Source organism: Prionailurus viverrinus, chromosome D3, assembly GCF_022837055.1.
Source record: "Prionailurus viverrinus isolate Anna chromosome D3, UM_Priviv_1.0, whole genome shotgun sequence".
Lineage (NCBI taxonomy): Eukaryota > Metazoa > Chordata > Mammalia > Carnivora > Felidae > Prionailurus > Prionailurus viverrinus.
The window spans coordinates 73,951,735-73,964,928 of NC_062572.1; the positions used below are offsets into that span (position 1 = coordinate 73,951,735).

Below are 13,194 nucleotides of genomic sequence, written 5' to 3' on the forward strand. Positions count from 1 at the left end.
TAAATAATTCATTGGAAAACAGAGCAATGAGTAGGGGATAGGCATTTGAAATACAGTGGACAAAGTGAAGTAATCAACAAAACCAGCCAGCAGCTGCTGTGCTTGGAACTAGGCTATTTAAAAATATAAGCTCTGTATGTATACTGCTTCAGATATTCCACATTTTACCAGGTCATCATAGGCCCAGCCTGAAGGCTCCTTTTTCTTAGTGAGAATACAATATTACATGATTTAAAGGTGAAATTTCAAAAGTGTAAAAGTCCTAGGTATAAAATCAAAGACTCAAAATTGGACCCTTACTACAGTCAGAAAATAAGCTCCTCTGATTCTGATACCCCCAGCGTAAAAAGAGTACACAATTTTTCTCGAGGATTTTATAAAACCACACACAGCATTATGCAGGTTCTGATTATGTTAATGGATCAAAGCATGTGTGTACCTCACACAGTTCGTTCTGTCTCCCCGTCAATAACATAAAGTCTTTCCGTGGAACCTGACATTTTGGAACAAGTAATATAGAATCTAGGTATGCCTTAAAAGTGTAAAAACTTATCTAATTACTCTGTGAGAATGTGGGTAAAACGGACACTTCCATGCTTTCTTTAAGGATTTCGATCTGAGAAAACCTGCTGTACCAAGTGCTACAAGAAACCTAGTTATCAAACATATCATTGGACCATGTGGACCATGGACTTGGTCAGTCTAGTTTTATGCAATCATAGCCATAGACAGAGTGCTAAGGACTGAAGTGTCCTTTGGTCTTTCTTGTTTGTTTCTTGCTTAAACAATACTTATGCAGATATAAGCTAAGCAATAATGAAAGCGTTAGGGAAACCAAATCAAGTTAGAAAGGGAGAAAAATAAACAAACATAAGCAAACAGATATTAGATAGGCACTTATTTCCTTTACAGCAGGAAATAAACCAAACGCTCCTTTGGATCTTGTTATTTTATCTGTGTATTTATAAAACTGTTAAGTTCTATGCTAAACATTTTAAGAAGCAATGTGCAACACTCCAAGAAAAAATGGACTTTTAAAATATATAACTAGAAGTGACCACCAAAAGTGGAGTTGATAAAACCACTGTAAGGAAATGAATGAATTATAGAAAAGAGTCAGTTATTTTTATAACCTAGCAATACTGTTTCTAATGAGTTTTCCGATTGAATTAATTGTATTTTTTTCTGTTCTTCTCATGTTCCCTTTCATCATTATTGCCATGCATTTAACTCATTGTGATGTGTTACCACTGATATTTATTTTTTTAACTCTTTTATTTATGTATTTATTTGTTTGTTTCATTTGGCGGGTTTTTAAACCCAGATCCCACTGACCCAGTTGATTATTATCCTTTGCTTGATGATTTCCCCACCTCGGTCCCAGATGTCTCCACCCCCATGCTCCCACCAGTAGGTGTACAGGCTGTGGCTCTTACCCACGATGCTGTGAGGGTCAGCTGGGCAGACAACTCTGTCCCTAAGAACCAAAAAACATCTGAAGTGCGACTTTACACTGTCCGGTGGAGGACCAGCTTTTCTGCGAATGCGAAGTACAAGGTGAAGTTCTAATTGATAGTGTAAAATTTGAAATGAACTGTCATTTGCTTAATACATTGTTTTAAATGCTTCCTGGGCTGTCATGAGTCATTTTGCTGCAGTGGCACTAAGTGGAAAACAAGGCATTTTAATAACTCAATATCTAAAATTAGAATGGGAATAATTGTATCTTAGGAAACAATTCTAAGGCAAGGTAGAAAAACATTAAGAAATGCAAAATGTTATTTGAGTTCCACCAGATGCTGCGTCTGTATAAATAATCTGATTCTGTACAGGGGAATGCCATTTTTCTTTGAAAATAGCAGGGCTCCACATTAGTTTTCTGGATAGATTTTGGTGTCTTTCTTTTTATTTGGACTCTAGATTGACACCAAAGGCAACCCTATTAATGCTACAGAGACTCATTTGACAGCGAATATGACTGGGAACACAGAAGATTTTGTAATAAGGTCTTTAGAAAGCACTCGAAGCCATTGGCATCTACTTCCTCAGTTAGCCTTGAAACACCCTCATGTGGTAAAGAAAACCACAGTGCACACTCCCCTTTGACTAATATGAATGAGACCAACCCCTTTCACTGACTCATCCCATAACTCCGTTAAGAGCTCTGTAGAGATAGATATTTGAGGCATTTTCTTCACTACTTTTAAATCTCTGTCAGCCGGCCTAAGTAACTCCAACAAATAGTTACATATGGGCACAACTTTGTTACCTCCTAAGCCTGCCACAATATTAGTATATACAAACAGTACACAAAATATAGACAAAAATGAGAAAAGCAACGGGTGACTATCAGGTACCTACTGTGCACCTAGAACTGCACTAGATTATAGAGGCAGTTAAACACAGCTTAGTTGTTGCTACTTAACATATTATTTATAACTTTGCAATGGGTAAGACACTCAGTTCCATTGCTACACTTCAAAGAATTCATAAGCTACTCATGTGAGATAATATATGAATGCTCATTTAAAATATAAAGCTTTACAAGATGAGGATTTGGGATCAAGAAGGTAGCTTTAAAAATAAGATCATACATGGTACTCAACAACCAAATAACCAAGGAACCAATAGTTCAATCCTGGTCCTCCTGCTTCTTCGTATGACCCTTAGGTGGCTTCTCTTTACCACTCTACTGCAATACCTCTCAGAATTTGAACCTCCTGATATCTTATCCAGTGTTCTTTCCACTAAACTGCCATCTTGCTTAATCCTGCCTCTAGCCAGTGGTGATTTCAGGGATGACAGTATCCTTTGGGAGTGTCAGACTCTAAAGAACCTGGAGGTAAAGCAAAATCCCACCAATAATATTCTAAATCTGCCTCTCTCTCTTCCTGTAGCCATGCTGGATCTCCTTCTAGTCTCTTTGAAATTGTAAGTGGCATAAAAATCACATTTCATCATATATCAGTTTTTAGGCGAAACCATTTTAAAAAGCTTTCTTTGTTACTGCTGCCCTGCTAGGTCAGGTATTTGGAAAAACTCTCCAGGCAAGTCCAAATAGTATCATTGATGTAACATATGTTGTAAGTACCCTATCCATCTCCTTGCAGTATTAGATTTAAGACTCAGCAGAACTATAAATAAAGATAACATTATCAGATAGGACAACCAATGAAATACATGAGAACATTTTTTAAGTCTCTCTTTATATACAGATTGCCCAATTCTAAGTTTGCTTTTAAAAGACTACCTTAAAATTTTTATGTTCATAATTGCTGTACTTTCTCGATACCTTCATTTCACAGAATGGCAATGGGTGCTTTGCCAGTATGTGAAATGTTCTGAGGGACGATTGTTCTCTGCATAATGGCTTAAGTTCCAAAATTTCTTGAGGCAAATTATTTCAGTTGAATAGTTAATACAGCAGACACAGAATTATTGAGTCTCACAAAGAATGCCTGCAAAGTCAGACTCAACCCAAAAGCTATTTTGTAAGTGGAGGCTGATTTCTCTCATGGATTGATATCTGGGAATAGAACACAAAGATTTTAAATGTTCCTCTTCCCACCATCTTCCCTGACCTAAGGCTTTTAGTTACTAACATTCTGTCCCTCTTCTTACGCACCCATGCTCTACATCTACACCCTGTGAAGAAGAGAGTTAGAGGACAGAGTGGAGTACGTTGGGTAGCAAAGATAAATACAGAACGTATCTAGTCCCCTAGAAAGTAGTACAATAAACTTAAGTTTTACAAATAATGGTAATGGAATGCTTTGAGTTTACATTGTGAGCTTTTCAAACTACTTTCATGCCCATTACTTCATTTCACTCCCCAGTACAGCTTTAGAAGGTAGGCAGAGCATGCACAAGATAGAGGCAGAAAAATCAGTACATGGAGTCAGATGACATGGGCACAAGCATTGGTTTTGCTGTGTCCTGTCATGTCACTGCATTTACTCAATCTCCTTGTCATCTATATGACTAGATTATTCACACCTACTGTAAAAAAAATAAGCTTCTCCGTAATTAAGCATGTATGTAGATCCCTTTATGAAGACATAGATAGGTTGTATAACTTGAAAAACAATTTCCCATGAAACTACAGCTAGAGCTTGCATGACCTTATGGGGTTGTTCTAGGCTATCTCCACGGGAGTACCCTTCTACTTCATGTAATCCCATATCAAGCCATAATCCAGACATTTATATTTTGATTGTCTAAAACTCTGTTTTGATTTTCCTTATTAGAAGGAACAATGTTCTGTAATTTAGTTTCTACTAAAATGATTAATCACATGATGTTTTATACAAATTTCTATTCAAAACCCATTCATTGAGTATTGACTAGTGCTTACCAGATATAACATGGGTATTACTGAAGATACAGAGTTTTTCAAGACTCAGTTTCACCCTCAAGATATCCCTCCCAATAGGGAACCTAATGCATGTGTAAAGTTAAATATCACATTAGACAATGCATGAAATACTGTAGCTAAAATTTATCTAAAGCTTCCCTGGGTTGGATACTATGTTTTACTTTACACTTTAAATAATGCCAGGAGGTCAGTGCTACAGTTATCTCCATTTTATGGATGAGCAAACTGAGGCTCAGAGAGGTAGTACCTGGGTAGTCTATGCTCACAAAAATAGCTGACCGTGAATTTCCAAAGTACTTCTAGGCTAATGATTTATTCTGAGCAACGACCTTCCATGAAGTTCCCGAGAAAACAGTGAATTCATGGTATTTACAGAATGCAAGTATGTCATTCTAAAACGCAAACAAGGACAATATTACTTAGTGGTCTCCCAAACACCAGTGATTTTTATTGTCAGAGAGACTCGTTTTATAAAAAGTATGATCCTTTTGTCCTAACTGAAGTATTTCATCATCATCATCCCATTTCTCCCCTTATTTCCATTTGTAAGACTTAGAAGTGTTCATGATAGTGAAGAAGACAGGATTGGAAGTTATATTTCAGCATGTCAGACACTAGCTGCCTATGTTGTGTTTTATTTGATGGGATTCCATCTTCCTGAGCCTACAATGTATTTTTACATTTACTTAGGGCCCACATTTTTATAGCTTTTTTAAAGAAGAGCTTCTGATAGATGTTTATGAGGTTATCACTTTAATAGGATGGATGGGCACATCATCAAAATGTTATTAGTACAGTTGAATATTTATTTGGTTTTGTAATGAAATGTAGGATTTTCATAGCTATAATCTAAGGATTCATAGTACAATAAAAAAGATATACCACACTACAGTAGTAGGGGAGGAGATAGGTGTGACATAGGTGGGGAAAAAGATCTTTCCTTGATTTTCTAGACGCAGATATATAACGAAGGTAGTGAATATAAAAGTAAAAATAAATATGAAACTTTGGAGGAGGGTCAAGATTTCAATACCAAGCATAACCTGATACGTACAAGTATCATAGAGGCATAAATAGGCTAAATTTGCCTGATCATATGGAAAATATGCATTAACCTGGAAGATTAACGTATTTTTTTCATTACCATTTTGATTTCTTGAGTAAGCAATAAAAATAGATAATTTACTTTCTACTAAAATATCTTTAACCTGCTATTTAATTGAAAAAGAATGGTTTCGGGGCGCCTGGGTGGCGCAGTCGGTTAAGCGTCCGACTTCAGCCAGGTCACGATCTTGCGGTCCGTGAGTTCGAGCCCCGCGTCAGGCTCTGGGCTGATGGCTCAGAGCCTGGAGCCTGTTTCCGATTCTGTGTCTCCCTCTCTCTCTGCTCCTCCCCCGTTCATGCTCTGTCTCTCTCTGTCCCAAAAAAATAAATAAAAACATTGAAAAAAAAAATTAAAAAAAAAAAAAAAAAAAGAAAAAGAATGGTTTCAAAAGACAAATAATATTAACACTAATATAATCTTTTAATACTTACCCAATTTGTCATTCCCTTCCTAATCAGTTGCTCCAGTGACCATACTTAAATGTGTGTTTAATGTGAACACTGAACAAAAGAAGACCACATACTACAACATTGCTTTTGTCTTTTTTTCTTTATAATACTCAAATAGATTCTGGGATCACTAAAAGTTTGTACTCTAAAGATATTTTTAAAATCACAAGTAGTAAAACTCTAAAAACTAATTTTATTACTAGTGAAAAACAATCATGATGAGCTACTTAAAATACATAAAATGTATTTTGATTATTATAAAATGTATTGTGGATTATTACAAACAAATTACAGTTAAAGTCAGTGAAGATTACCTTAAAAACGGAACTGAGAAGCAAACAGAACTGGTCCTGACACACTGGTTATTGCCCTCCTTGGAAAATTGATCAGCTGGCCGCCCCTCTGGACAACGTCACATCTGATTTTATCCACCGTGTTTTAGATATATAATCAGGCAGTATAAACTGGTTGACAGAAGGGAAGTAGAGCCAGTTCTGTGTCACAGCTTTTATGCTGTTTGGAAACAGACTCTTTTTTGGTTATTTGGTAGTCTCTGTACATGTTTTGATTTACCAAGTTGATAGAGTTCATCTTTTTTTTCTCTTTGCTTATGTCCCACTTGTACAGTCAGAAGACACAACATCTCTGAGTTACACAGCAACAGGCCTCAAACCCAACACGATGTATGAGTTCTCGGTCATGGTAACAAAAAACAGAAGGTCAAGCACATGGAGCATGACTGCCCACGCCACCACATATGAAGCAGGTATGTGAAGAAAGGCTTGCTTCGAAATTTTGACTCTTGGCATTTGGTAACGGTATTTCCCAGGTTTTGTGGATATCAGAATATATGTGCACTATGATGTCTAAGTCCCACCTCGTCCTGCAGGAAATAGTTTATTCTTTGTAGTTCAAAGTACTTTCATATCTAGTATTATCCTCTCCACTCTACAAAAGAAGAAAATGAGTCCTCAATATATTGAATAATCTGGTTTTAATCTGGGTGTTAACTCCAGGGATCTAAATGAATATAAATCTTTTTTCTCAACTCCTTTAAGTGAAAGCAGAAATCCATGCACTGAACTCTGTCCAAAACATTTGAGTCTTTGATTAGTAGTCATGGTGGGCATTTACTTTTTTGGAAATAAATTAGATACAAAATAAAACATTGCATTACAGCCATAATCACATTGTAATGTTTACCATAAATAACCACAACTGGGTATGGGAAGAAGTTTCCTTGTGGTTATGTTCACTCCTTGGCAATAAGACAACACAATGGAAAAACCTTCATGCAATTTGAAATAGTTCAAATCACAGGAAAATGTAACTCACTGTAAATTTTTACCAGTCACATTTACTATGGATCATAAACATTGAATTCATAACTTTAACAGACATGCAGTACACTTGGCTTTTATAGTTCACAGAAATCCAACATCTGAAGAATAGGGAATCAACATGCTTTTGGATTGGTTTCATGGTATTCTAGTTAGGGGTAAACTACACCACACATTTCCAAATTAAAAATAAAGCTGTACCAATAAAACTGTCAGGTAAGTTGAATTTCTTTTTCCATTAGAATTTGTCCCATGGCATTGCAATTGTGACCCTTATTCCAAGCTACTACTTTAACTCAGAGAGTCTGCTGTTAATATTGTTACATTTTTGTGGATACTTCTTTCTATAAGAAGTGTTCTAGTTTGTCGGATTTAATTTCAACATCCTTCTTTTTTTTTCATCTTCTTCTGTTTTACATGTTTACGTATATTAACTCTTTCTCCTAGAATTCTGCCCTAGATGCCAATGTTCACAGCTTCAAAGGAAGAATGAGACATGCTGAATGAATTATGTACCATGGGGAGAATAAAGGCCCTGCTCTTCCTTTTTACTTAAAAGGAAATGAAAGTAGTTAAACATAAACCAGTAAGACATTAGGTCTTCCCTGAATGAAAGAGAAGGAGTAGTAATTTCCTCTTAAAGCAAGCAAATTCATTCATTTTTCCCTTTCATAAAATGCACCCTAAAATCTGAATTGATAAATGTATTCTCTTGATTTTTCATCAACTGCATAGCCTTGTAGGGGTACTAGCAGTGAGACCCATTTCTGACAAAAAGATATTAACTGCTAGAGAGTGGTTTTAGGCAGGGTGATTGTCAAAACAGATAATGATCTGGACAAAAGTATAAATAGCATGTGGATGAGATCTCTGGGTGATGATGAGAAGCAAGAAATAATTCACAAGTGTCTTCAGACCTTTAGAACTGTGAGAAGGAAATGAACTGAATGAAATAACACCACGTTTGGTTCTAATTCTGTAGTAACATTAAAGACTGTATAGGGCCATATAGTTATGTTCTTGTGCTGGAATTGTTTATGACAAGGGTAAAAGTGGTTGGCAAATCCTTGAAATAAAACATTTTATTTTGTCCAGGTGATAAATCCTTAATTTTATTCTAGTTAAGTAAAATATAAATAATTAGAAAGACATCTGAAATAATGAAATAATGCAAAAAAAAATAAACTGAAATAATATAAGAAATACAACCGTAGAGTGTAGGGCAAGTTAGAATCTGAACAAACAGAGCCAAATATAAATTCTGTCTAGAGAAATAAAGGAGAGTTTCACAAAAGAAATAATAATTGAACTATGGCCAGGGAGGATCATCAGGTACCTATTCCAGGAACTTCCAAGGAAAGGAGCAGCATGTACAAAAATACATGAGCAAGTATCAGAAAGGTGTCTTCTAGAGACACTTGTGAATGGTTCAGAGTGACTGGACCACAAGAATCATGGGACAACAAGGGGAAATGAGGCTGTAAAAGAAAGTGAAGTGTAAATATCAGGGCCTGGTATTTATTATTTGTTATTTATTTACATTTAATCCAAAGAAGATTGGTAGTCAGTGAAGAATTTCTAAAAGGTCTCCTCTGGGCGGAACCTGTGAGATTGGAGAGGAACAGACCAGAGACGTTCTGCTGGATTCAGTAGACATCCCTGAAGTTGTTAGAGCCACATTCCTGTCCAAACAGTGTGCAGCTTATATGATAATCCTAAACATTTAAGCTGTTGATTGCAATACCAGAATCGCTATTCACCAACATTCACATGGCTTGAGGAAAAAGAAAAACTTGCACAACACCTGAAATAGATTGGCTGTTAGAAAAGTTTTATTGGGTTGTTTTTTTGTTTTTGGTTTTGGTTTTTTTTTTTTGAAAAATAACCACCTCTTCAGTGTATTATTTTGTTAGGTAAAGTTGAAGTCATTTTTATCTTTTTTGAAAATAGTAACAGATTCAGTGAAGCAGTCTAATCATCACCATTTAACTGTTTTCTAAATAGCCATCAAGTTGAATTTTAACCCAGTTAAGAAAGCACACACTATTCTGAGTAGTTAGAAAGACAGATCTTTTAATTGCTTCCATAATCAGAAAATTCCTTATTATGCTTGGTATAATACTCTAAGTCAATTTGTGACTATATGTTACCTTCCTATCTATGGCTTAGAAAATATCTTCAATGAACTCTTTATGAGACTAATCCATCTTTAAGAGAGTATTGCCTCTTTGATATTTTGCTGTAACAGAACTTTTCTTGCAAGAATGGCCTCATTCTTGGTTCATTAAACCATATACATATGTAGTTTCTTTACTCAGGGTTCAACTACACTAGACCTATGTATTCTCTTCCTGCTTTCATTTTTTTTTTAATTTAAGTATATTAAGTACCTTGTCAGGATATTATGATTAGGTGCAGCTTTGGTTAACCTGGAATACTAGTGGCTTTGAGAACTAGGGCATTGGAAATAAATGTTATGCTAGATGGAAATGTTTGGTGTCTCCTTCACTTGAAATTATATTCGGGAAGAGAAACTGGAAGTACTGTAACTCAGATTCCCCATGACAGGGCCAACAGAAGAGCCAAAGAGAATGGTAAAAGTGAAGAATTCAGAATTAGGACCAAACTGTACCTCTCTTGTAATACACAAGCATTCTTATGCAGAGATCTGGAAATACCTCTAGAACCCATTCATAGAACTTAAGATATGTTCCAAAATTTCCCAGGTCAAACTGAGGGTGACTAAAAGAGACTATCAATAATCAACTCGGAGCATTGTGCATTGCCTAGAAGGAAAACTCACTGCATTTCAAAGCATAGACAGTGAAAAAGCAGGTCTAAAGAAGCCTGGAAGATACTGGACTGGCTTGGCCAGTGTACTGCCACCTTGAAAATATATTCAGGGGTGCCTGGGTGGTTCAGTCGGTTAAGCGTCCGACTTCGGCTCAGGTCATGATCTTGCGCCGGCCCATGAGTTCAAGCCCATCGGGCTCTGTGCTGACAGCTCAGGGCCTGGAGCCTGCTTCAGATTCTGTGTCTCCCTCTCTCTCTGACCCTCCCCCCATGCTCTGTCTCCTTCTGTCTCAAAAATAAAAAAATAAATGTTAAAAATAAAATATATTTAAAATTTTGTTGAGCACAATGTGAGAGGAAAAATAATTTTCCTTTTATTCTTCTAGGTCTTTGGCTGAGACTCCTCCATAATAAAAGATAGATTAATAGGAGAAAAACAAACAGGAGTTTAAAAACATGTATACCTCCTGTATACATGGAGGATACCCAGAAAACTGTTACTCCCTAAAATGTCCCAAGCCGTCACCTTATATACAATCTCCAACTAAAAACAAAAGAGTATGTTGTGGGGTGGGAAGCCAGTTATGGGAGGTTTTCAGGCAAATCACAAGAAACAAGAGTGTCATTGTAATGCAGAATTAAGTTCCTACCTTCTCCTTAATAAAAGTTTCTAGAGATTTTGTCATTCTCTTCTTGGTACCTAGAGGGAGACACTCTTATAAATAAAATTTCTCTTATAAAAGGGTAACATCTACTAAATTTGCAGAGCTTTTCCGATGTCTATTGTGGTCTTGAAATAAAATAGTCTTTAGGCCAAAGAGGCATATTTTGGGGTGATAAATTCTGCCCCTCCCCTCAACAACATGTAGAAAAAGTAACTCTAAGAAAGGCAGAGTTTCATGCCTTCCTATTCCACGCCAGACTGATACTAAGACCTTCATAGATTCCATACCTCTTCTATTTTCAAATATTTTTTTTTGCCTTCTTGTTAGGAGATAACCTAGTATGTTTACCTAGGCAAGATGGTTAAAACATCTTAATGCATTTAAGTACATTCTTTTCTTTTTTCTTCTTCTTGCTTTTAAGAAAATATAGAATTAGGTGACATTTGTATTTGTAAATCCTACAGTTGGTAGAGAATTCTGTCTCTTGGAGACAGGTAGCCATCAATCTCACTAAGTATGTGTACATTTCTTTGTTCTTATAATAATTCTTAAATGTTTAGTGTGGTGCTCACTTGGAAATATCCGTTATACTTTTCTTCTCTGTATTCACACATACTCCGTTCTCTTTTCCATATTTACACCTTTGGAAGTCATTTGACTTCCATGGAAAAAACATTAATTTCTGTATTTTTGTTTGCTTGTTTAATTAAAACACTTGAAATAAATCGAAACTGGTAGGATAAACATGATATACTGCACGACGGATTCTGAGTGTCAACATCATGATTAGAAGTCTCATAAACGTCTGTTTTCTTTCACATCCAATGACAAGGCCTTGTCTTTGTTTCTTCTCATAGCCCCGACCTCTGCTCCCAAGGATTTGACAGTCATTACTCGAGAAGGGAAGCCTCGTGCTGTCATTGTGAGTTGGCAGCCTCCCTTGGAAGCCAATGGGAAAATTACCGGTAAGCATCTCTGCTACATTCCCAGCATTGCTCTGCTTGCCCTGGGATTGCTTACCTCGTGTGTACTGTCCATGCCTTTTGTGTATTTGTTTTCTGTCCCAGAATTTCTGTGTACTCCCTGATGCTTTCTGGTTGTCTCTTCTTGCCCCCCACTGACCATGGAATTTCTTCTAAAGGTGCCTACAAATATGCACACACACACATTTCACATGAGTTGCTTCTTGAAGGATGTGTATTTTAATTAGTATAGACCTTTTGTCTTTCATCTTGTGGAGCATTAGGACAACCTTCTAATGGAATGTCTCTGAGCATAAATGACTAACAAGAAGCTGGTTGTTTGGCAGTTATAAAATACAAAAGACACCTAATGACCATGTATTTTTGAATGGCACATACAAAAGAGGTTTTTAGTTCCTCACTTTAGCTTTTAGCTTCTTACTTAAATCATAAGGTTCATAAAATACTTAATATTGACTGACAGAAATTGAACTTAATGAATATTTCACAGTGACACATTTTATTTTGCCAAATATTGCTGATAACATCAATGCCTAATTAAAGCATCCATTAGAAGCCTGTAATGTTAATTTAGTATGAAAAATATAATGGAGTTCTATCAGGGATTTTGCATTTAAATGATCACTTTAGGCTTTTAATAGATGTCTCCATAGCATATAATTATTATGAAAAATATTGTATAACTAAAAATGTGCACATTATAGTCTAATTAACTTGAACCATTGGGTTAGGCACATGTAAGAGTCACTCCTTTTTCTTCTTTTTTTTTTCATACAAGTGGATAACACTATTATAAATTAGCAAAGTAATTCAGTCATTCTGTGATAACAGAGATAAGCTTGGAAATTACAGTTCAGATGGCACACTTACTTTGTGTGAGTTACTTTCTGAATTTTCCAAAATGAAAAGATAATGTGAAAATTCCAAATGAGATTTAAATTTAAGTTGAAGACTTGTTTTCTCTAGGAAATTGCTCTTAGTGCAATAGCAAACAGAATTTTCATTTGAGCTGACAAATACAGAAACAGAAGAGGGATATTAAATCTCCCCAAAATCTTATATGCTGAGTTGTCACTCTGCCTGACTTTCTAAAACTGAGCCTGGCTCATTCTAATTTTCTCTTTCTGTTTCCCCTCAGTGTTATGATGTATTTTCATTGGTTCTATTTCAGTGCTTTTTTAGATTTTGGTTTGTTTACATGATGACTTTTTTATTATGTTATAAACAGTTATTTATAAGCATATGGTAAATCAATAGATAATAAGCTTAAGAAGAAAAAAAAACAGAATAGAAGTTGTCTAAATAAAAACAAGTTCTGATGGAAAAAGTACATATTTTTTGGTAAGGGATAAAATAAGTCATATACTACCCAAATTCTCCACTCTTATTGAAATGAATCTCATCAAATAGTCAATGTAAACAATGGAATGTGTTTTCAACTCTGAAAGGAAGCTTAATTTTGCTTTTTCAGGGAAAAAATGGAA

General features: G+C 35.7%; 1 protein-coding gene across 1 annotated transcript in view; it reads left to right on the forward strand.

Annotated features, from left to right (window-relative positions):
- DCC (DCC netrin 1 receptor) overlaps positions 1-13,194 on the forward strand; it is a 1,137,854-nt gene that overhangs the window by 1,014,299 nt on the left and 110,361 nt on the right. The window contains exons 17-19 of the mRNA XM_047828892.1: positions 1,325-1,557; positions 6,557-6,695; positions 11,585-11,692. Coding sequence (XP_047684848.1) covers positions 1,325-1,557; positions 6,557-6,695; positions 11,585-11,692 — 480 coding nt within the window. The remainder of the gene's footprint in view (positions 1-1,324; positions 1,558-6,556; positions 6,696-11,584; positions 11,693-13,194) is intronic.